Below are 25,613 nucleotides of genomic sequence, written 5' to 3'. Positions count from 1 at the left end.
ATTATATATATAGAATATATATATAGCCTCACTTTATGCTCACTATTGCATTGAGCTGTAAACATTCTTTAAGTTGCTAATACTGTCATTAAAGAGGAAATATTAGCGTAGAGAGGAGAGCGGTCTTTTTAATATGGATGCATTTTCAGCAGTTCAAGTAATGTACACGTAAGTAGTGGTTTGTGTTAGCATAAGCATGCTGAGCCGTGCTGAGCATGAATGTCTCCATGCAAGTCAGTGTTGCATGGAGACATAGCATGGCTCAGCTGTACCTAAAAGATATGGTCTGCCAAGGTTAACATGGTAGCATGTATATTAGCATGAAGACTGAAAACAGGACAATGAGGAGGGGTAACAACACGGCTTTCCTCTGGCGCCCTTCGGCCAAAGGTCACATGTTTTCCACTGTGAAGGATCTAACACAGGGAAAAGTTCTTCTCATTAACTTTTTTTTTATTATTTTTATCTCACACAGTTAGTTTACTGAGCTTATATTGAGCTGGTTGTGTGTGTTTTATCAGAATAGCATATGACAGATTGGTTAACATCTGAGTGCAGCTGTTGATCTCGTGTATTCCACTCTGCATTTTTTTATTTTATCTTTTCTTCTCTCAGGCGGCCAAACTGCTGTATGAAGCTCGGGGACAGTGACGGCACGTGGCCGCAGCCAGAAACCCCCAGGCACACAACAAGTGTTTTTTTACCCGGTGTCACCGGGGTTTGGTACGTTGGATATTTTATTAACGCCAGTTCAGATTCTCTTTCACCGTATGATCTCCATCGGCTCTTGATACCAGTATCATGGTAATTTCTATAAAAAGAAAATCTTATTACTTCTAAACAAGTACATCATGTGTTTACCGACAATAGGCTGCTGTGTTCTTCTCGTTTTCTCTTCAGAGTTGTTTAATCCTCTTTGATTTAATACATAAATCAAGGGGAGCGCATTAAATATGGAACAAACGCAGGAAAAGAAGCTTCCCGAAACAACGAGGATCTGTTTGTTTGGGAGGCTTGCTTTTATTTCCTGTTCTTTTCCCAGAGTGGAAGAGCTGGACCTTGTTTTTGTCTTTGATACTTACAGCGGGACCGTACCTTTTTATAATATACATACAATAAATAATCATTTTTACAAACTTTAGAGATGCAGATGTTTCAAAACTTATATGCGGCAGTTAGATGTTTTTTTTGTTGGGTTCATCTGGGATTAATTTCCTGGAAGACCGAATGAGACAACTTTACGATCCTGTAGGATGGTTCTAATTTAATTAAAATACAGCGACACTGCTTCACAGAGGTCGCTACACAGCGCCAAGTAGGGACTGATGTTTCTGCTCGAGGGACCTTCAGCAGGATTTTGACTCAGATCTTCAGATAAAGTTCTTGGGCAGATTAAAGGACAGCGCCACCTTTAAATCCCTTTAACACAGATAGAAAAGCAGCTTTGTGTGATGGGTTTTGCATTTATTGCATTGCAGTACTCCATCGACAACAAAGAGTTTGTTGCAGATGTGAAAGGCCTTCTGGGAAATGTAGGATCTCTAACTGAAAAGAAGCCGGTTACGGAACTTTCATGAAGAGATTTCCTGAACACAGATTTATCCACACATTAAAACAAAAATGTTGGATTTTTCCTTAAGAGACAGTCACGTTTCAGTGACGGTTTCTGTTTCTTCTCTGAAATTATTATGTTAAAAACTCTGCGCAACTATCTCCAGATTTCAATCTTTAGACCTCGACGTTAAGGAAGCTACGGGATTTCACGACTAGTGAAGCATAACACACGTAATAAATGCTTTAAATGTATTTGTAGTATTGAAGTTTTGTATGAGCTATTTTGTGAAATATTCTACTTTAACATGAGGTGTGTGCGTACTTTCATCATTATAAAGCTGAAGTATGATAGAGGTTGTAACACTTGTTATCGTAATTCTTTGTGCTCTTGGTCTGAACAGTCTGGACAACGAGGCTGAAAAATGAACCACCTTAGGTCAACCAAGCTGTGTCCAGTCCTGGCTGAGTTGTGGGTTTGTCACTTTGGTAGTTTGTTGTGCTTTTGAGGACCTATATATTTTTTATTTTATAATAAAGATAACTTGAAAGTGTTGAGGGAATTTAAAGCGTAACTCTCGCCAAAATGCAACCTGGGCCTTTGTGAATGTACCAGAGTCAAATGTTTGTTTAAAGCATTTTTAGGACAGAAGCACCACTTTTAAAGATTTTACCGTATTCTCGTTTTTGTTGGATGGCTTTGAATGGGAGAGCTAGGGGAAACTACCATATCACATCAACATCTGTATTTTTACACACTAAGAAGGATGGCGGAGCCAGACATCAACAGCTACAGTGAGTTGTTAAACCTTTTCTTTTTAGTAAACTCTGTGAACACAATGTTCTCAATGCTGTAGAGCCCCTGGTGGTACTAGGCTAAGTCTCATGAGTCTCAAGTATGTTGTGCTTTTAGTGTTGTAAAAATAGAGATTTTGATGTCATCATTCAAAGGCCATTAGACCAAAAAACGAGAATACGGTAATGTTAAAAGGGGTGCTTCTGTCCTAAAATGCTTTTAAACTAGGTTTGACTCGGTGCATTCCCAAAAAGACCCTAGGTTGCATTTTGGCGAGAGTTACGCTAAGCCAGCGCAAGAAAAAAAACATCTTTTGACACAATACTCTTAACTCAGCAGCCTGTTCTAGCTTTTTTTTTTTTTGGCTGAGGATAGTGTAGCCAGAACTTCTCCACAGCGCTGTGCCAGCCCTGTAGTGTGGTCTGGCTACACACCTGTGGTTCTGGGATAGAGGAGAACCGCTCTGGCTTGTTTGTATTTCTTTAAACCAACCACAAACATCCTAGACCCTAGTCTGCCATTGCCAGATCCTCCTCACAGCCCTGTAGAGGAGGGTCTGGCTAGTCCACACGGCAAAATGTGCTAATTTTTATTGGTATTTCTTTAACTAATCACAATTGTCTTGGGTGGCGCTAAGCGCCGGACAGAGCCACGGTGCCTCTGCTAAATAGCCTCGGGAAGGAACTAGCTAGCTGTCTGGATTTAGCCTGCACAGATCTGAGGGGCAGTTAACCAATCTCATGAATCCAACAGAGTTTAGAATATCAAAGAAAGCGTAAAGTACGGCCATCAAGCTGAAAGGGTGAAATGCGGCTGATTTCCTGCGGCAACAGAGCAATCCTGGAAGTGGAACGTCGGAGACATAAAGAGCTAACAGTGCCCTTTCAAAATAGACGCGGAAGTGAGGGGACATCAAATGCCCGATGTCTGGCTTCATTCCAGCAGCTGTCCAGCTGTTGAGTCAGAATAGGTGGACTAAGACCGTGAGATGTGAATGAAAGCTCCAGAAAAAGCTAAGAAGTAACCTTGATAGGACCTTTTGTCAAAACAAACCTGCGTGACCTTAATCACACACTATAAAGCAGTTACACTATGTGCTATAAAAACTAGGATTACCAAGTAGCACAGTAAATGATCATTTGCATCTGTGTCTTTACTTTTTTTCTCCAAGCTTGAAGAAACTAGTGGTTTAATGGAGCACACAACTGGGTTTGTTGGCTTTTTTACCTTTCTAGTGTCACTGACACCCAGTGAAAACACTTTCTCCACCTCCACTTTGTAACAAGTTTATTTTATACGCTGCTCACCTAGAGATTAAAAGCTAGTCGTTTGGTTCAAGTGTTTTTTTCAGAACGGAGACGAGGGAAAGATTTGTAAATGTTTTTTTTGTAAAAAGAGTCTGTGTGGTCGCTCTTAAGTTGTCTGAGGCATAACTGATCATAATTAAGTTCTTCCTCTATAGAGCTGTTGTTATGAAGATAGATGTGAGGCCTGCACAGTTAGAAACACAACAGTCACTGTGGTCTGTTCTCAGGCTACTCTACTGTTTATCTAACATTATTAAGAATCAGAACCTCCAAATCAACATCAGACTACAGAGTTTTGTTTCAATTTGAACATGGTAATTGGACATTTTGGCCAAAATGCTCACATAACAAGTTTGATCAAAATAAAAAAAGATGATCATCCATTCCTTCATTGATATCTCTGTGCAGCCCTCAGGCTGTCCCCAGTAATGAGTTAATGACGAGTTTTGTTTAGAAGTCACCACTCAGCCAGTGTTTTGACCTGCACTTAAGCCCAAGTCCGCGCTATCCTGACATCTACACCGTGTTGGATTTTCTGTTCATAATAAAATCCAGTGTTTATATTGTTGTGGTGTCTGTTGTTTCCATTTGATAAGCTGATTCGATTCAGGAGCTGCAGCTCCCTGCAGACTGATCAGTGAAGGAAAACGGCATTGTGGCTGTTCATGTTCTATATAATGATTATTTAATAATTAGATTATTGGGACAGTGGTCAGACAGAGATAAACACCAGGTCCAGACAAAGAAGTACTTCTTAAGGAAACGGTGTCTTTTTTAATGTCAGCAGCAACGTACTTCAGATGTTCTTGACAGTATTCTTTTGGCATCATCGTTGGTTTGGCAACCACTGGAGCACAATAAAAGCACATTAGGGAAAAATAACTTCCAGCAAACTATCAGGTATTCCATTCCAAGTATGGAAAGTTTAATATTATTATTGAGAAAGGCAAACTATTGTGGGCCAATCAGAAGCCCCCCCCCTTTCCTCCTCATTTGAACTGCTGCCCGCCTTTGTTCCACAGGCCATTAACTCCTTATTAAGGAAGGTCCCGTACAATGATGATATATTTTGTGTATTTAATTTCTTTTCTCCCAGCTGGTCTGGAACTCTACACCTGTAAATGTGCTGTATTATTATACATATTTCAGTCTTAACAACGCTCAAGAGCTTTTACATTCACAGGATCATTCACCATTCAACACAATTCATACACTGTGGCCGGGCTGCTGTACAAGGTGCCACCTGCTCATCAGATAAACATTCATGAACATTCACACTCGATGCAGCAGCACCGGGGCAACTCGGGGTTCAGTGTCTTGCCCAAGGACACTTCGACATGACTGCAGGGGCAGGGATCGAACCCAACTTCCGATTGCCAGGCAACCGCTCTACACTGACACAGCCGCCCCAGTATGTTGGTAGTGGTGCATATGTTGTTTTTTCTTCCTGCTGGCCTTATCTGTGCTAATGTTAATACCCTGTGATATGATTTTTTACTGCAACATGTTTCCTCATGGGGCAATAAACATGACCTGAACTATTTTTACTGATGCATTAAGGCAAAGCAGCACATTAGTGTTGTGTTGTTTGTGGGATTGTTCATGTGAGGAAATAAAGAATTTGCAAAAGGAGCCTAGTGTGAGCGCATGACCTGTAAAGTATGCAAAAACGATGAGTTATTGATATTTCCCATGTGGAGCTGGGTCCTTCCACTGAAACCGTGGAACTAAACAGGAAGTGACGTCGAACGGGGAAGTAGATTATGGTTGGGCCTGAATAGTTTCAATTTTCTCCTGTTCAGCTCCGTGACGCAGGTTATTTTCACCAAAAGGGATTGAAATACATCTTTCTATCCTTAATAATTTGTTTACTATTTTAATTTAGCCTATTCTGTTGTTTCATTCAGGTTGAAAAACTAAGATGAAAACAACTCCAAAGTTTTTTGTGTAGTCAATAAGAAAGGAAAAATGGTGCTACGCAGTGTCAGCTAAATAGAACAGACGTTAAACGGGACTGAGGTCATTTGTGTATTTGCTTTGTTTATTATTAATACAATACGGTATATATCATAAATTAAAGATAAGAGACAATATTCTTTATAGTATTAGATATTTTTCTATTTGAGAAGCTGCAGAAGTTGAAGGAGTCCATATGCTCAGCAGGTTTTAATCCTAACAGGTTTATTGGATGGAACTGAAACCATAGATCGTTAATATAATATATACATATATAAGTCTATGAAACATGTAACTGATTAACAAATTAAACATTTGTACAAGTACGGTGGCCGAGACGGTTCAACAAAAATAAAAGTTTGTGTTTGAGAAGTAGTTGAAACAGGTTTCTTGCTATTTGATAACTGTCGCTACGTGCTTGTCACATAAGCTATGTTGTACAGTATATTTGTGCTTTCTATGTATGTACGCCATTAGGTAGGAAGGAAAAAGTGTGTGTGTGGCTATGTTCTTGAAACTACTTTGTGGGGTCCATAAACTGGGAGTAAGTACACTTGTGGGGTCCAACAGCTTTGTGGGGACCAAATGCTGGAGCCCACATCTCTAAAGGGCGTTGGAGGGTAAGACTTGGTTCAGATCAGGTTGAGTATGGTTTGGGTCCCCAAAAGGAAGTGGAGACACACTATGGTGTGTCTGTGGGTAGACTGAGGACATGTAACAAAACCATAGACTGAATAAATGGTAATACACCGTCTATGGACAACATGGCTACATACACTGGCTTTAAAAACAGTGTAACACAAGAGACAACCGTCTGAATTCTGTTATTTATATTTTAGGTATGGCTGGTTTTCATTTTAGGTTTATTCATTTAGACCAACCTGTGTATGTATGACTTATTACTCCCCTAACACGGCATAGGCAGCATATATTAGCATTCACTTAAACATCTGTTACCGTAACTTAACCCCACACCCACAAACCACACCCACTCACACACACTTACCAAACCAACTGTTGGATGGAGACTGCCACTGGGAGCTGATCAATAACCACGTAAATATGGTAAGTTACAAGCAGGTAACAGTGGAATATATATTTGTGTGATTTAAACAGCTTCCCTAAATGTGACAAACCAGGGCCGGATGGTTTTCGAGCCAGTTTCTGAACCTTCTTTATGCTCTGGGACTTGGGACACAGTGTCAGTGCACAAACCTGAGCACTGGGATTGCATCCAATTGTTCACCCACTTGTGTTTTGCCGTGCAGGTGTAATTCAAGAGTGACATGTCAAAAGAAGACGTCATTAATTCAAGTGTGTCCTCTCTAGGTAGCTTTTATAATATTAAAATCACGCGTTCTTGATATTCTGCACACACAAAGCTGATTATATAAGCCATTAGGATGTAATTTACATTTGATTCTTTGTTTTCATGCTGTTGTAATAATAATATAATATTATGTTAAAGTAGAAGTAGAGGGAAACTACTTTAAAAGAGGAGAGATATCATTCGGCGGGAATGGAATCATCTTAGTCCTACTTAGTTTTTGTGTATCTATCTCGTAGCAGTGATGATCTGAGCCCACTGGTGGTCCTTCTCTCTGGTATATGATCCGTCTGAGATGCTCAGCTTCACTGGATCCCACAGAAATCATTCACAAGGTGCATCATTTCAAAAAAAAGACATTCATCTCTAAAAGGTAACGTTTACAAACATTAAAAAGTTACTGCATCATGAGACATTTTGTACCCACCTGTAGAAAGAGAGAGAGAGAGGGGAGGAGAGAGAGAGAGAGAGAGAGACATGATCATATAAGGATCTGTCGTGCGCTGGAGGAAATTAGACCTGGGACATCCAGCCCTTGATATCAGGAGGAGAGATGGAATGCCCCCTGGTGGCTGAAATAGGTAAATGCATTGTTTCAAAAATGAGTGGAAATTACGTGACATGACCAGATATTTCAAATATTGAAATAACACAAAACAACCATAGGTGGTAGATATACATTCGATTCATATACTGCTTTAGTAAAAAAAAAGCTTGTTAATTGAACCCGGTTTGTGTAGATTTGGACTTAGTTTAAGTGGAGAAGCCTCATTGAGAGGCTGGGGAATGTGACTGATGTTGAGATACACCGGCACTTTTTGTGGATTTACTGATTGCTGTGATTATTATATATATATGTATATATATATATATATATATATATATATATAATATATATATATTATATATATATATATATATATATATATATATAGGCCATATATGCTAAGTGGAGTAGCAACCTCAAATTTGTATCTGAGTATATGTAGGCCTTAGGCTACATTCCATTAGTGGTTGGATATAATCACATGGTATTCATATCATAATGCAAAAAATAATACGGCATAACATGGGGAATAGAAAGAATGATCAAAGGAAACGACACAATTTGACTGGATTAAGTCATTCCCACAATCATTACATCCTAAATACAACGTGTCTGTCCTTTAAAAGCAGGAAAGGAACAAGTGCATTTACAAGTAGGGGATTCTGGTGCCATTGTTAAATCTATATGCTATAATTTTAGCAAATTTTACATTATCCAAACACCAACATAACAATTACAGCATAATCCTGCTTTTTCTACCTCACGTCTAAAACAACGGACCCAGTTGTATTATTATATTAAATTAAACATTGACACTGTACCACCCTCGGTCCTTGTTGGTCTCGCCCATTTCTCCACAGCATCAAACGCACATGTTGGTGTGTTGTGTTGAGGATTGCAGCGATATTACAGTATAAGCAAGTCTCCGCGTGCTGGCACGTTGCTCTTGCTTTCTACTTAACCCAGTGACAATGCGATAAGTGTCGCAGTCAATGATACTACTATAAAATTGATTATTGTCTAAAAACTCGGTGGGGAGGCTGCACGCGCCCTGCGTGGCTGCAAACGGCTGCTGTTCGGTCTAAAGGTATGTAACGTTACACAACCGACACTCACACTCTCATAGTGTGGTGTGTTAATTACCGGTGACGCTGCTATGTTCATTAAATACTCAGTATGTCACGTTCAGTCTGTTAAGGTGAGTATGAAGTCTGTGTTGCCGGCTAGCAGCGTCCCGTTAGCCGTCAGCTGTTAACATTTGAAAAGCTCACACATGCTGTTCTAACGGCTTATTGGCACAATTATAATTAAAGTTATATTAGGGGGAAAACAAGACAGGTCATGGTTGTGGTTGGACTTTAGCCCTTAAAAGATTCGTATTGGCAGCTAAAAGAAAACGCTGAGCTAGCCCCCCGGCTGCAGTGCCACGTAGCTAGCCGGCTAGGAGCAAAGCAGAAAAACTGCAAACTGATTCAGATACTTTACTCAAGTAAAAGTAGCAATACTACACACTGTTACTAGTAAAATTCATGCATATATAACAAAATCATTGGACAACATATACTTTACGTCGAAACTTAACAGTAGTCATTATGCAAGGTGAATTTTACAATGTATTGTATCATAGATTATAACTATTGATGTTTTATGTGTTGTCACTTTAATGTTGCAGCTGGTAAATGTGGAGTTAATAAAATTGGGAAAGTAACTAATTGCAATACATTACAAGTACTCACTATTTTGAGGTTTACTTGAGAATTTTTTATTTCATGCAACTTTTTACTTCAATTAAATTACATTTGTGACCTTAATGACTTCTCTGACAGCTTTCCTATCCTATGGTGGCCTGAGAGGACATGCAACATAGAAAATGCAGGCAAATAGATCACATCACTCAACAGTAATGGCGGTTTTCCAATGCGTGGTATCTATCGACTCGCCTCGACTCTACTCACTCTTTTGGTTTCCATTACAGTACTTTTTAGTACTACCTCAGGCGAGGTTCCAAGCAAGCAGAGGCGATACCCAAAGGAGACGTGGAAACCTGCGACTACTGGTTGGTATTCAAGCTATTAAGCTATTCAATTAGGCATCAACCCTCCCGTACAGCCCGGTCTTCTTCCTCTGAACCTGTGACAGTGGCCCCTCCGGCTCTGTTGTCCCAGTCATGTTTCATAAACCTCTCCATGACTCTCACAAGATATTACACCAGAGCAGGTCAGAACCAGAGATTCTCACAGTCGGACATCGAACGCCACCAGACGGTCTGCGGCGGTGATTTTGCAAAGCGTGAATGCTCTGAACCACAAACGGTACACAGCATAATATTTTGGTGTGTAATCATGGTTGCTAAGTTCAGTACTTTATTAGCGTATAGTAAATACTGATTTGGGCCCCTAACACATGTGTTAGCTAACGTCCAGGAAACTTAACTCACTCGTTGTGTCGGCAAACAATAGTCATGATGATGTCTGAACTCCGTCAGCGTTCCCAAACTCCTGTTGGTTTTTTCTTTTTCCAGCTGTGTTTTTTTTTTTTTTGCTTCCTTCCGCTTCTTTGAAACAAAAAAATCTTCTGGCTGTGGCAAGTAGCCGATGTGTTTTTGTGAGTCGCGTTGAAATTACATCATCACGTAGAGATGGTGCAGCCACGCTGAGGCGTTACTCAATCTGCAATGGAAAACGGACGCGGAATGTGTTGAGGCGAGTCGAGCTGTTACCAGCAGTGGAAAAACGCCATAAGAGAACACACGCAACTAGACACAAACACACAACAATAGAGAACACATGCAAATATATTACAAAACAACAATAGAAAAATATTGCAATAATCCCCAACATGCAAAACTAAAAAAATTCACGCAAATAAACCACAACACTTAAATTAAAGGTCGTGGACATGGGGCTCTTTGGAGGCTTACTATGACCTTAGGGTCCTATATGTATCTGAAGTCCTTTTATATAGACCTTAGTGGTCCCTAATACTGTATCTGAAGTCTCTTTTATATAGACAGTGGTCCCTAAACTGTATCTGAAGTCTCTTTATATGACCGTAGTGGTCCTAATACGTATCTGAAGTTCTCTTATATGACCTTAGTGGTCCCCTAATACTGTATCTGAAGTCTCTTATATAGACCTTAGTGGTCCCATACTGTATCAGTCTCTTTTATAGACCTTAGTGGTCCCTAATACTGTATCTGAAGTGTCTTTATTAGACCTTAGTGGTCCCCTAATACTGTATCTGAAGTCTTTTATAAAGACTTAGTGGTCCCTAATACTGTATCTGAAGTCTCTTTATATAGACCTTAGGGGTCCCCTAATATGTATCTGAAGTTGTCTTTATATAGACCTTAGTGGTCCCTAATATTGATCTGAAGTTTTTTATAAAGACTTAGTGGTCATCTAATACTGTATCTGAAGTCCTTATAAAGACCTTAGTGGCCACTAATACTGTATCTGATCTTTCCCAAAATTCAGCCTTGGTGCACAATTCCAGCCACTAGAGCCAGTCCCACAATGAGCTTTCCTAGTATGTTGTCTTCGGGTCGTTGAGCTTTTAGAGGGAGGGGGCAGGAAAAAGCTACAGACCCAGAAATGACACATACTAAGGAAAGCTCATTGTGGGACTGGCTCTAGTGGCTGGAATTGTGCACCAAGGCTGAATTTTGGGAAAGATCAGATACAGTATTAGTGGGCCACTAAGGTCTTTATAAAAGAGACTTCAGATACAGTATTAGGGACCACTAAGGTATTTTTAAAAGAGACTTCAGACAGTATTAGGGGACCCCTAAGGTCTAATAAAGACACTCAGATACAGTAGGGGACACTAAGGTCTATATAAAAAGAGACTTCAGATACAGTATTAGGGACCACTAAGGTATTTATAAAAGAGACTTCAGATACAGTATTAGGGGACCACTAAGGTCTATATAAAAGGACTTCAGATACAGTATTGAGGGACCACTAAGGTAATATAAAGAGACTCAGATACAGTATTAGGGACCACTAAGGTCTATATAAAAGAGACTTCAGATACAGTATTAGGGGACCACTAAGGTCTATATAAAAGAGACTTCAGATACAGTATTAGGGACACAAGGTTATATAAAAGGACGTCAGATACAGTATTAGGGACCACTAAGGTCTATATAAAAGAGACTTCAGATACAGTATTAGGGACACTAAGGTCTATATAAAAGAGATTCAGACAGGTATAGGGGACCACTAAGGTCTATATAAAAGCCTCCAAAGAGCCCCATGTCATCGGACCTTTAATGTTAAGTGTTGTGGTTTATTTGCGTGAATTTTTTTAGTTTTGCATGTTGAGGATTATTGCAAGTATTTTCTTATTGTTGTGTTGTAATATATTTGCATGTGTTCTCTTATTGTTGTGTGTTGTGATCTAGTTGCGTGTGTTCTCTTATGGCGTTTTTCCACTGCTGGTAACAGCTCGACTCGCCTCAACACATTCCGCGTCCGTTTTCCATTGCAGATTGAGTAACGCCTCAGCGTGGCTGGTCACCATCTCTACGTGTGATGATGTAATTTTCAACGCGACTCACAAAAACACATCGGCTACTTGCCACAGCCAGAAGATTTTTTTTGTTTCAAAAGAAGCTGAAGGAAGCAAAAAAAAAAAAAAATCACAGCTGGAAAAAAAAGAAAAAAACAACAGGAGTTTGGGAACGCTGACGGAGTTCAGACATCATCATGACTATTGTTTGCCGACACAAACGAGTGAGTTAAGTTTCCTGGTAACGTTAGCTAACATTTGCATGTGTTAGGGGCCCAAATCAGTATTTACTATACGCTATATAAAGTACATGAACTTTAGCAACCATGATTACACACCAAAATATGTATGCTGTGTACCGTTTGTGGTTCAGAGCATTCACGCTTTGCAAAATCACCGCCGCAGACCGTCTGGTGGGCGTTCGATGTCCGACTGGTGAAATCTCTGGTTCTGACCTGCTGGGCTGTGTATAATCTTTGTGAGAGTCATGGAGAGGTTTATGACAATGAATCTGGGACAACAGAGCCGGAGGGGACACTGTCACAGGGTGCAGAGGAAGAAGACCGGGCTGTACGGGAGGGTTTGATGCGCTAATTGAATAGCTTGAATAGCTTGAATAACCAACCAGTAGTCGCAGGTTTCCACGTCTCCTTTGGGTATCGCCTCTGCTTGCTTGGAACCTCGACTGAGGTAGTACTAAAAAAGTACTTGGTAATGGAAAACCAAAAAAGGTGAGTAGAGTCGAGGCGAGTCGAATAGATACCACGCATTGGAAAACCGCCATTACTGTTGAGTGATGTGATCTATTTGCCTGCATTTTCTTATGTTGCAGTGGCCTCTCAGGGCCACCATAGGATAGGGAAAGCTGTCAGAGAAGTCATTAAGGTCACAAATGTAATTTAATTGAAGTAAAAAGTTGCATGAAATAAAAAATTCTCAAGTAAACCTCAAAATAGTGAGTACTTGTAGAATGTTATTGCTAATTAGTTACTTTCCATCAATTTTAAATTAACTCCACATTTACCAGCTGCAACATTAAAGTGACAAACACATTAAAACATCAATAGTTATAATCTAGTGATACAATACACATTGTAAAATTCACCTTGCATAATGACTACTGTTAAGTTTCGACGTAAAGTATATGTTGGTCCTAATGATTTTGTTATATTATGCATGAATTTTACTAGTAACAGTAGTGTAGTATTGCTACTTTTACTTGAGTAAAGTATCTGAATCAGTTGCAGTTTTTCTGCTTTGCTCCATTAGCCGGCTAGCTACGTGGCACTGCAGCCGGGGGGCTAGCTCAGCGTTTTCTTTTTAGCTGCCCAAATTACGAATCTTTTAAGGGCTAAAGTCGGCAACCACAACCATGACCTGTCTTGTTTTCCCCCTAATATTAACTTTAATATATATAATGTGCCAATAAGCCGTTAGAACAGCATGTGTGAGCTTTTCAAATGTTAACAGCTGACGGCTAACGGGACGCTGCTAGCCGGCAACACAGACTTCATACTCACCTTAACAGACATGAACGTGACATACTGAGTATTTAATGAACATAGCAGCGTCACCGGTAATTAAACACACACACACTATGAGAGTGTGAGTGTCGGTGTGTGTAACGTTACATACCTTTAGACCGAACAGCAGCCGTTTGCAGCCACGCAGGGGCGCGTGCAAGCCTCCCCACCGAGTGTTTTAGACAATATATCAGATTTTATAGTACGTATCATTGACTGCGACACTTATCGCATTGTCACTGTGTTAAGTAGAAAGCAAAGAGCAACGTGACAGCACGCGGAGACTTGCTTAATACTGTAATATCGCTGCAATCCTCAACACAACACACCCAACATGTGCGTTTGATGCTGTGGAGAAATGGGCGAGACCAACAAGGACCGGAGGGGTGGTACAGTGTCAAATGTTTAATTTAAATATTAATAATACAACTGGGTCCGTTTGTTTTAGACGTGAGGTAGAAAAAGCAGGATTATGCTGTAATTGTTATGTTGGGTGTTTGGATAATGTAAAATTTGCTAAAATTATAGCATATAGATTTAACAATGGCACCAGAATCCCCTACTTGTGTAAATGCACTTGTTACTTTCCTGCTTTTAAAAGGACAGACACGTTGTATTTATGGATGTAATGATTGTGGGGAATGACTTAAAATCCAGTCAAATTGTGTCGTTTCCTTTGATCATTCTTTCTATTCCCCATGTTTATGCCGTAATTATTTTTTGCATTATGATATGAATACCATGTGATTGATATCCAACCACTAATGGAATGTAGCCTAAGGCCTACATATACTCAGATACAAATTTGAGGTTGGCTACTCCACTTAGCATATATAGGCCTATATATATATATATATATATATATATATATATATATATATATATATATATATATATATATATATATATATATATATATATATATATATATATATATATATACATATATATATATAATAATCACAGCAATCAGTAAATCCACAAAAAAGGTGCCGGTGTATCTCTACATCAGTCACATTCACCAGCCATCTCAATGAGGCTTCTCCACTTTAAACTAAGTCCAAATCTACACAAAACGCGTGTTCAATTAACAAGCTTTTTTTTTACTAAAGCAGTATATGAAATCAGATGTATTACCTACCACCATATGGTTGTTTTGTGTTATTTCAAATATTTGTAAAATATCTGGTCATGTCAGACGTAATTATTCCACTCATTTTTGAAACAATGCATTTACCTATTTCAGCCACCAGGGGGGCATTCCATCTCTTCCTCCTGATATCAAGGGCTGGATGTCCCAAGGTCTAATTTTCTCCAGCTGCACGACAGATCCTTATAATGATCATGTCTCTCTCTCTCTCTCTCTCTCTCTCTCTCTCTCTCTCTTTCTACAGGTGTGTACAAAATGTCTCATGATGCAGTAACTTTTTAATGTTTGTAAAACGTTACCTTTTTTTAAGAGATGAATGTCTTTTTTTTGCAATGATGCGACCTTGTGAATGATTTCTGTTGGATCCAGTGGAAGCTGAGCATCTCAGACGGATTCTATTAGACCAGAGAGAAGGACCACCAGGGTGGGGGATCAGATCATTCACTGCTACAGAAGAATAGATACACAAAAACTAAGTAGGACTAAGATGATTCCATTCCCGCCGAATGATATCTCTCCTCTTTTAAAGTAGTTTCCCTCTACTTCTTACTTTAACATTAATTATTATTATTATTATTACAACAGCATGAAAACTAAAGAATCAAATGTAAATTAACATCCTAATGGCTTATATAATCAGACTTTTGTGTGTGCAGAATATCAAAGAACGCCGTTAGATTTTAATATTAATAAAAGCTTACCTGAGAGAGGACACACTTTGAAATTAATGACGTCTTCTTTTGACATGTCACTCTTGAATTACACCTGCACGGCAAACACAAGTTGGTGAACAATTGGATGCAATCCCAGTGCTCAGGTTGTGCACTGACACTGTGTCCCAAAGTGACCCAGAGCATAAAGAAAGGTTCAGAAAACTGGCTCGAAAACCATCCGGATCCTGGTTTGTCACATTTAGGGAAGCTGTTTAAATCACACAAATATTATATTCCACTGTTACCTGCTTGTAACTTACCATATTTACGTGGTTATTGATCAGCTCCCAGTGGCAGTCTCCATCCATACAGTTGGTTTGGTAAGTGTGTGTGAGTGTGTGGTTTGTTGGGTGTGGGGTTAAGGTTACGGTAAACAGATGTTTAAAGTGAATGCTAATATATGCTGCCTATGCCAGTGTTAGGGGAGTAATAAGTCATACATACACAGGTTGGTCTAAATGAAATAAACCTAAAATGAAAACCAGGACCTAAAATATAAATAAACAGAATTCAGACTGTTGTCTCTTGTGTTTACACTGTTTTTAAAGCCATGTATGTAGCCATGTTGTCCATAGACGGTGTATTACCATTTATTCAGTCTATGGTTTTGTTACATGTCCTCAGTCTTACCCCACAGACAGACACATAGTGTGTCTCACTTCCTTTGTGGGGACCCAAACCATAACTCTAACCTTGATCCTAGAACCAAGTCTTAACCCTCAAACAGCCCTTTAGAGATGTGGGCTCCAGCATTTTGTCCCCACAAAGCTGTTGGGACCCCACAAGTGTACTGTACTCCCAGTTTATGGACCCCACAAATGTAGTTTAACAAGAACATATGCACACACACACACTTTTTCCTTCCTAGCCTAAATGGCGTACATACATATGAAAGCACAAATATACTGTACAACATAGCTTATTTGTGACAAGCACGTAGCGACAGTTATCAAAATTAGCAAGAAACCCTGTTTCAACTACTTCTCAAACACAAACCTTTTATTTTTGTTGAACCGTCTCGGCCACCGTACTTGTAACAAATTGTTAATTTGTTAATCAGTTACATGTTTGTCATAGACTGTATATATGTATATATTATTATTAACGATCTATGGTTTCAGTTCCATCCAATAAACTCTGTTAGGATTAAAACCTGCTGAGCATATGGACTCCTTCAACATCTGCAGCTTCTCAAATAGAAAAATATATCTATATACATATAAAGAATATTGTCTCTATATCTTTATAATTTATGATATATACCGTATTGTATTAATAATAAACAAAGCAAATACACAAATGACCTCAGTCCCGTTTAACGTCTGTTCTATTTAGCTGACACTGCAGGTAGCACACATTTTCCTTCTTATTGACTACAACAAAAAACTTTGGAGTTGTTTTCATCTTAGTTTTTCAACCTGAATGAAACAACAGAATAGGCTATAATTAAAATAGTAAACAAATTATTAAGGATAGAAAAGATGTATTTTCAATCCCTTTAGATGGTGAAAATAACCTGCGTCACAGGAGCTGAACGAGGAGAAAAGTGAAACTATTCAGGCCCAACCATTAATCTACTTCCCCGTTCTGACGTCACTTCCTGTTTTAGTTCCACGGTTTCAGTGTAGAGGACCCAGCTCCCACATTGGGAAATATCAATAACTCATCGTTTTTGCATACTTTACAGGTCAATGCGCTCACACTAGGCTCCTTTTGCAAATTCTTTATTTCCTCACATGAACTAATCCCACAACTAACTACAACACTAATGTGCTGCTTTGCCTTAAATGCATCAGTAAAATAGTTCAGTTCATGTTTATTGTCCCCATGAGGAAATCATGTTGCAGTAAAAAAATCATATCACATGGTATTAAAACATTAGCACAGATAAGGCCAGCAGGAAGAAAAAACAACATATGCACACTACCACTACTACTGGGGCGGCTGTGGCTCAGTGGTAGAGCGGTTGCCTGGCAATCGGAAGGTTGGTGGTTCGATCCCTGCCCCTGCAGTCATTGTCGAAGTGTCCTTGGGCAAGACACTGAACCCCGAGTTGCCCCCGGTGCTGCGCATCGGAGTGTGAATGTTCATGAATGTTTATCTGATGAGCAGGTGGCACCTTGTACAGCAGCCCCGGCCACAGTGTATGAATGTGTGTGAATGGTGAATGTATCCTGTAGATGTAAAAGCGCTTTGAGCAGTTGTTAAGACTGGAAATATGTATATAAATACAGCACATTTACATGGGTAGAGTTCCAGACCAGCTGGGAGAAAAAGTAATTAAATACACAAAATATATCTATCATTGTACGGGACCTTCCTTAATAAGGAGTTTAATGGCCTGTGGAACAAAGGAGGGCAGCAGTTCAAATGAGGAGGAAAGGGGGGGGGGCTTCTGATTGGCCACAATACTGTTTGCCTTTCTCAATAATAATATATAAACTTTCCATACTTGGGAATGGAATACCTGATAGTTTGCTGGAAGTTATTATTTTTCCTAATGTGCTTTTATTGTGCTCCAGTGGCGTTGCCAAACCAACAGATGATGCCAAAGGAAAGAATACTGTCAAGAACATCTGAAGTACGTTGCTGCTGACATTAAAAGACAACCGTTTCCTTAAGAAGTACATTCTTTGTCTGGACCTGGTGTTTAATCTGTCTGACCAACTGTCCCAAATAATCTAATTATTAAATAATCTAATTATAGAACATGACAGCCACAATGCCGTTTTCCTTCACTGATCAAGTCTGTCAGGGAGCTGCAGCTCCTGAATCGAATCAGCTTATCAAATGAAACAACAGACACCACAACAGTATAAACACTGGATTTTATTATGAACAGAATAATCCAACAACGGGTGTAGAAGTGTCAGGATAGCGCGGACTGGGCTTTAAAGTGCAGGTACAAACACTGGCTGAGTGGTGACTTCTAACAAAAACTCGTCATTAACTCATTACTGGGGACAGCCTGAGGGCTGCACAGAGAATATCAATGAATGAATGGCATGATCATCTTTTTTATTTTTGATCAAACTTGTTAGGGTGGAGCATTTTGGCCAAAATGTCCAATTTACCATGTTCAAATTGAACAAAACTCTGTAGTCTGATGTTGATTTTGGAGGTTCTGATTCTTAATAATGTTAGATAAACAGTAGAGTAGCCTGAGAACAGACCACATGTGACTGTTGTGTTTCTAACTGTGCAGGCCTCACATCTATCTTCATAACAAACAGCTCTATAGAGGAAGAACTTAATTATGAATCAGTTATGCCTCAGACAACATTAAGAGCGACCACACAGACATCTTTTTACAAAAAAAAACATTTTACAAATCTTTCCCTCGTCTCCGTTCTGAAAAACACTTGAACCAAACGACAACTAGTGCTTTTAAGTCTTAGGTGAGCAGCGTATAAAAATAAACTATGTTACAAAGTGGAGGTGGAGAAAGTGTTTTCACTGGGTGTCAGTGACACTAGAAAGGTAAAAAAGCCAACAAACCCAGTTGTGTGCTCCATTAAACCACTAGTTTCTTCAAGCTTGGAGAAAAAAAGTAAAGACACAGATGCAAATGATCATTTAGCTGATGCTACTTGGTAATCCTAGTTTTATATAGCACATAGTGTAACTGCATTTATAATGTGTGTGATTAAAGGTCACGCAGGGTTGTTTTGACAAAAGAGTCCTATCAAGGTTACTTCTTAGCTTTTTCTGGAGCTTTCATTCACATCTCACGGTCTTAGTCCACCTATTCTGACTCAACAGCTGGACAGCTGCTGGAATGAAGCCAGACATCGGGCATGTGATGTCCCCTCACTTCCGCTGTCTATTTTGAAAGGGCACTGTTAGCTCTTTATGTCTCCGACGTTCCACTTCCAGGATTGCTCTGTTGCCGCAGGAAATTCAGCCGCATTTCACCCTTTTCAGCTTGATGGCCGTTACTTTACGCTTTCTTTTGATATTCTAAACTCTGGTGGATTCATGAGGACTATGGTTAACTGCCCCTCAGATCTGTGCAGGCTAAATCCAGACAGCTAGCTAGTTCCTTCCCGAGGCTATTTAGCAGAGGCACCGTGGCTCTGTCCGGCGCTTAGCGCCACCCAAGACAATTGTGATTAGTTTAAAGAAATACCAATAAAAATTAGCACATTTTGCCGTGTGGACTAGCCAGACCCTCCTCTACAGGGCTGTGGAGGAGGATCTGGCAATGCGAGACTAGGGTCTAGGATGTTTGTGGTTGGTTTAAAGAAATACAAACAAGCCAGAGCGGTTTCCTCTATCCCAGAACCAACAGGTGGTGTAGCCAGACCACACTACAGGGCTGGCACAGCGCTGTGGAGAGAGGTCTGGCTACACTATCCTCAGCCAAAAAAAAAAAAAGCTAGAACAAGGCTGCTGAGTTAAGAGTATTGTGTCAAAAGATTGTTTTTTCTTGCGCTGGCTTAAAGCGTAACTCTCGCCAAAATGCAACCTAGGGTCTTTTTGGGAATGCACCCGAGTCAAACCTTAGTTTAAAAGCATATTTAGGACAGAAGCACCCCTTTTAACATTTACCGTATTCTCGTTTTTTGGTCTAATGGCCTTTTGAATGATGACATCAAAATCTCTATTTTTACAACACTAAGAAGGCACAACATACTTTGAGACTCATGAGACTTAGCTCTAAGTATCACCAGGGGCTCTACAGCATTGAGAACATTGTGTTCACAGAGTTTACTAAAAAGAAAAGGTTTTAACAACTCACTGTAGCTGTTGATGTGCTGGCTCCGCCATCCTTCTTAGTGTTGTAAAAATACAGATGTTGATGTGATTATGGTAGTTCCCCTAGCTCTCCCATTCAAAAGGCCATTCAACCAAAAAACGAGAATACGGTAAATCTTAAAAGTGGTGCTTCTGTCCTAAAAATGCTTTTAAACAAACATTTGACTCTGGTACATTCACAAAAAGGCCCTAGGTTGCATTTTGGCGAGAGTTACGCTTTAAATTCCCTCAACACTTTCAAGTTTCTCTTTATTATAATAATAATAAAAATAATAATAGGTCCTCAAAAGCACAACAAACTACCAAAGTGACAAACCCACCAACTCAGCCAGGACTGGACAGCATTTGGTTGACCTAAGGTGGTCATTTTTCAGCCTCGTTGTCCAGACTGTTCAGACCAAGAGCAAAAAGAATTACAGATAACAAGTGTTACAAAACCTCTAGTCATACTTCAGCTTTATAATGATGGAAGTACGCACACACCTCATGTTAAAGTAGGAATATTTCACAAAATAGCTCATACAAAACTTCAATACTACAAATACATTTAAAGCATTTATTAATGTCTGTGTGGTTATGCTTCACTAAGTCAGTGAATAGTCCGTAGCTTCCTTAGACGTCGAGGTCTAAAGATTGAAATCTGGAGATAGTTGCAGCAGAGTTTTAAACATAATAATTTCAGAGAAGAAACAGAAACCTGTCACCTGAAACGTGACTGTCTCTTAAAGGAAAAATCCAACAATTTTGTTTTAAATTGTGGATAAATCTGTGTTTCAGGAAATCTTCTGTCATGAAAGTTTCCGTAACCGGCTTCTTTTTCAGTTAGAGAATCCTACATTTCCCAGAAGGCCTTTCACATCTGCAACAAACTTCTTTGTTGTCGATGGAGTAACTGCAATGCAATAAATGCAAAACCCATCACACAAAGCTGCTTTTCTATCTGTGTTAAAGGGATTTAAAGGTGGCGCTGTCCTTTAATCTGCCCAAGAACTTTATCTGGAAGATCTGAGTCAAAATCCTGCTGAAGGTCCCTCGAGCAAAGACATTCAGTCCCTACTTGGCGCTGTGTAGCTGACCTCTGTGAAGCAGTGTCAGCTGTATTTTAATTAAAATTAGAACCATCCCTACAGGGATCTGTAAAGTGTCTCATTACGTCTTCCAGGAAATTAAATCCCAGATGACACAACAAAAAAAACATCTAACTGCCGCATATAAAGTTTTGAAACATCTGCATCTCTAAAGTTGTAAAAAATGATTATATTATGTATGTATATTTTATAAAAAGGTAAGGTCCCGCTGTAAGTATCAAAGACAAAAACAAGGTCCAGCTCTTCCACTCTGGGAATAAGAACAGGAAATAAAAGCAGAAGCCTCCCAAAACAAACAGATCCTCGCTTGTTTCGGGAAGCTTCTTTTCCTGCGTTTGTTCCATATTTAATGCTGCTCGCCCTGATTTATGTATTAAATCAAAGAGGATTAAACAACTCTGAAGAGAAAACGAGAAGAACAAGCAGCCTATTTGCGGTAAACATGATGTACTGGTTATAGAGGTAATAAAGAGTTTTCTTTTTATAGAAATTACCATGATAAGAACTGGTATCAAGAGCCGATGAGGAATCAGACGGAAGAGCAGAATCTGAACTGGCGTTAATAAAAATCCAAACGATACCAAACCCCGGTGACACCGGGTACAAAAACACTTGGGTGTGTGCTGCCTGGGGGTTCAGGGCTGCAGGCCACGTGCACGTCACTGGTCCCGAGCTTCATACAGCAGTTTGGCCGCCTGAGAGGAAGAAAGAGATAAAAATAAAAAATTGCAGAGTGAGAATACAAGAGATCAACAGCTGCACTCAGATGTTAAACACAATCTGTGCAGATGCTATTCTGATAAAAACACACACACCAGCTCAATATAAAGCTCAGTAAACTAAACTGTGAGATAAAAAATAAAATAAAAAAAGTTTAATGGAGAAGAACTTTTCCATTGTTAGATCCTTCACAGTGAGGAAAACATGTGACCTTTGGCCTGAAGGGGGCGCCAGAGGAAAGGCCGTGTTGTTACCCCTCCTCATTGTCCTGTGTTTCAGTCTTCATGCTAATATTACATGCTAACATGTTAACGCTTGGCAGACCAATATCTTTTAGGTACAGCTGAGCCATGCTAATGTCTCCATGCAACACTGACTTGCATGGAGACATTAGCATGGCTCAGCACGGCTCAGCATGCTTATGCTAACACAAACCACTAGCTTACTGTAGCATTACTTCTGAACTGCTGAAAATGCATCCATATTAAAAAGACCGTCTCTCCTCTCTACAGCTAATATTTCCTCTTTTAATGACAGTAGTAGCAACTTAAAGAATGTTTACATGCATCAATGCAATAGTGAGGCATAAAGTGAGGCATATATATATATATATATATATATATAATAGTGAAACTGCCCATTAAAATATCCTAAAGATGTCTGAGATGATGCGTTGATAATATCTTGTTATGCCCAAATCACAGCTTAAAAGCAAACATTTTATTAACTATGATATGAGAATATCAGCAAATCTTCACATCTGAGAAGCTGGAAACTTTTAAAAAATGGTTAAAGGAATAATTGATCACCAAAATTTGCTGCTGATCAACATTAATCGACTAATCACTTTAACTCCAAACTTCCAAATGTCGTACAGAGTATGTCTGGATGTGCAAATACCGACAAACAAAAGCTAGAGACAGAGACGACACACATGGTCAATCCAAATGGGAGAAAAAGACTCTGGGCCCTTTATTGTACTCCGCCCGATGCAATACCCGACAAAACGCCCGACGCAACTCCCGACGCAACGCCCGACGTAAGTGTCTTTGCTAGTTTGAGATCGTTAGATTGAAAAATGTCAATTTCCTGTCCAGCGCCCACATCGTTTAAATAACAACTGCATCTGCGCCCATGGGCGTGCTGGTCTTATAGTGAGGTGTGTTCAGGTGCATTCTGGGCATGCTGGTCTTATAGTGAGGTGTGTTCAGGTGCATTCTGGGCATGCTGGTCTTATAGTGAGGTGTGTTTCAGGTGCATTCTGGGGTGTGGTTTACAGTGAGGTGTGTTCAGGTGCATTCTGGGCGTGCTGGTCTTACAGGGAGGTGTGTTCAGGTGCATTCTGGGCGTGCTGGTCTTACGATGGTGCGGGTTGGGCGGTGGTTACAGGGAGGTGTGTTCAGGTGCATTCTTGGCGTATTTTCTATCTTGAGCCAGCAGGAAGTGTTTGCGCCATGACCAACAAAAACCTGGTCTAAAGTCAATAACCCAGCATTCATTATTACATCACACACACACCACCACACACACACACACACACACAACACACACACACACCACAACACACACAACACACAACACACACACACACACACACCACAACAACACACACACACACACACAACACACACACACACACACACACACACACACACACACACACACACACACACACGTAAAAAGTGCCTGGCTATGCGCGCACGAAATATAAACTATTTAAACTATAGAGCCTACATGTATGTGGTGTGTGTAGTACCTTGTGCATCGCAGCCAACCATAAGGAGGCCGCCTTCTTGTCGTCTGCTGCCTCCATGCGTAGCTGCTGGCCGTCCTGGCAGCCCATGGGCTTGTAGTGAAGCAGCATGCCGCTGGCCCGCGACATCCCTCCTACACACACAACACACAGATACACACACACTCTCTATAAGACAAAAGACTAAAAGAAAAGAAAAAAACAGGATTGATGGATTGAACTAAATAAGCTTATTTGTCAAAGAACATTTCTTTGGTTTGTCTTGTCTCCCAGATCCATCAGGCAGCCAAGAAGAAGATTAAGGTCTTTAGCTCAGACTGGATGACATTTTGAAGAAAGTTATCTTGACATTTTAAAGTCTGTTACTTCTCTCCACAAAGCGCCCGCCTCACTTACACATTAGGAAAGAGTTTTGACACTTTGTAAACTCAACGTAACAACAACTGCTATACTAAGAAAGTCTACTTTATTAGTCTTTTTTTCCCGGCTCGTCACAAAACCGCTGCAGGTTGTTAAATGAATGAAAAACAAAGGGAAAAGGGGCAAAGGGTGCGTTACAGCTACATGTCTAGTGATTAAAACAACAAACCAAAACTAAAAATGTCAAGATAACCCTTCACAAGGAACTCTGCCCCCCCCCCCCATGAGATCATCCTCAACAATATCAATGACAAACCCTTCAAAATGATGAATGCGTGCACAAACGGAGAGATGCAACAACGGAGAGATGTCGGGGGAGAACAGTCAAATTAAAATGAATTGAAGGATTAGAAAACGGTAAAAGAACATAACAGAAAAACAAAGTAACGCGGTCCTTTAGAAAGAAAAGATGAAGCCTCGAAGAATGATGGGAAGGTGTAGACGGACTCAGAATCCGTAACTGCACGATGTTTAAGAAGTTTGTGGTGAAGTGTTTCATTGATTGGCGCACACACACACACACACACACACACACACACACACACAACACAAAAACACACACACACACACACACACACACACACACACACACACACACACACACAGTTTTTTGGGAATACCATATGGACATTTTCCACTGAGATGCTTTCAGGACTCAGACCACAAAGTGTAAAACCACAAAGCAGAACACTATTCTTTGGTTTTATTTTCAGGCAGCTTCATGCACACAAGATGAAAACCCAAAAGAAACCAGATTTAGAAAAGTAAAAAGGAAGGATGGAGTGACGATGATGAGAGCGAACCAAAGCTAACCTTCAGAGATATACTGACTGTCCATTAGACTGGTGTAAGTGTGAATGTCATTCTCTGAGCCGAGAAGAAGAAGAAGAGTAAGCAGCAGAGGACAAAGAGTTTGGTAATGTTAGTTTGGGGAGAGAAAAACAACAACAAACAGGTGTAAGTGTTAATCAACAACCTTCAGTTGGTTAGAGAATCAGAATTAGAATTAACTGTTATTTATGCAATAGAAAATAACTAATACACTATATATATTTTTTAATTGGCCATTGTAAATGCAGATACCGATAGTTTGGTACATTCCCAATATTGGCCGATAACATCGGTCGGCCTCTGGTTTGGAACAGAGTCTTACCTCCTGGACTCGACCCGTCTGTCAAAATCTGCATGCTGGAGATCCGAGACAACTCCACCTCGAAGTGACTCTCACCGTCCAGGAACATATACCTTTTTTAAAAAGAAGACAAACTGGATAAACAAATCAAACCAGTTTGACTAATAACACGCTGAAAGTGATTTTGAATAGATGCGTTCCCATCTGCTAAACCCTACTCTGATGTTGTCTAACAAGACATTTTCACTTGGGCTGAACGATTTCAGGAAAAGAAAAAAAAATCTAATTAGTTATAGCATCAAATCATAACAAGAGTTATCTCAAGACACTGTACAGATAGAGTAGGTCTAGACCACACTC

At 39.8% G+C, this 25,613-nt stretch overlaps 2 protein-coding genes and 1 long non-coding RNA gene across 5 annotated transcripts in view; all 3 read right to left on the bottom strand.

The window, feature by feature from the left end:
* Positions 1-13,858, bottom strand: part of brf1a (BRF1 general transcription factor IIIB subunit a) — a 206,738-nt gene extending 192,880 nt beyond the window's left edge. For both annotated transcript variants that reach the window (XR_004333450.1, XM_032525603.1), the window contains exon 1: positions 13,632-13,858. The gene's annotated coding sequence lies outside the window, so the exon portion shown is untranslated. The remainder of the gene's footprint in view (positions 1-13,631) is intronic.
* Positions 13,859-14,976: 1,118 nt separating this feature from the next.
* LOC116695394 (uncharacterized) lies at positions 14,977-15,400 on the bottom strand. Its single transcript, XR_004333449.1, has 2 exons — positions 15,371-15,400; positions 14,977-15,064 (listed from the first exon to the last, which is right to left on the bottom strand). It is a non-coding gene; the product is annotated as an uncharacterized LOC116695394 (long non-coding RNA).
* A 3,437-nt stretch (positions 15,401-18,837) lies between these two features.
* zfyve21 (zinc finger, FYVE domain containing 21) overlaps positions 18,838-25,613 on the bottom strand; it is a 20,334-nt gene continuing 13,558 nt past the window's right edge. The window contains exons 5-8 of one of the 2 annotated variants that reach the window (XM_032526296.1): positions 25,275-25,366; positions 24,935-24,988; positions 23,705-23,835; positions 18,838-21,923 (exon numbers count right to left, since the gene is read on the bottom strand). In XM_032526296.1, the coding sequence (XP_032382187.1) occupies positions 21,888-21,923; positions 23,705-23,835; positions 24,935-24,988; positions 25,275-25,366 (313 nt within the window). In that variant the 3' untranslated portion in view covers positions 18,838-21,887. The remainder of the gene's footprint in view (positions 21,924-23,704; positions 23,836-24,934; positions 24,989-25,274; positions 25,367-25,613) is intronic. The other variant, XM_032526297.1, reaches the window with a different exon arrangement.

This window comes from Etheostoma spectabile, chromosome 9 (assembly GCF_008692095.1).
Source record: "Etheostoma spectabile isolate EspeVRDwgs_2016 chromosome 9, UIUC_Espe_1.0, whole genome shotgun sequence".
NCBI lineage: Eukaryota > Metazoa > Chordata > Actinopteri > Perciformes > Percidae > Etheostoma > Etheostoma spectabile.
Note: the sequence above shows the minus strand (reverse complement) of the source record. Positions and strands in the feature narration are given on the sequence as shown.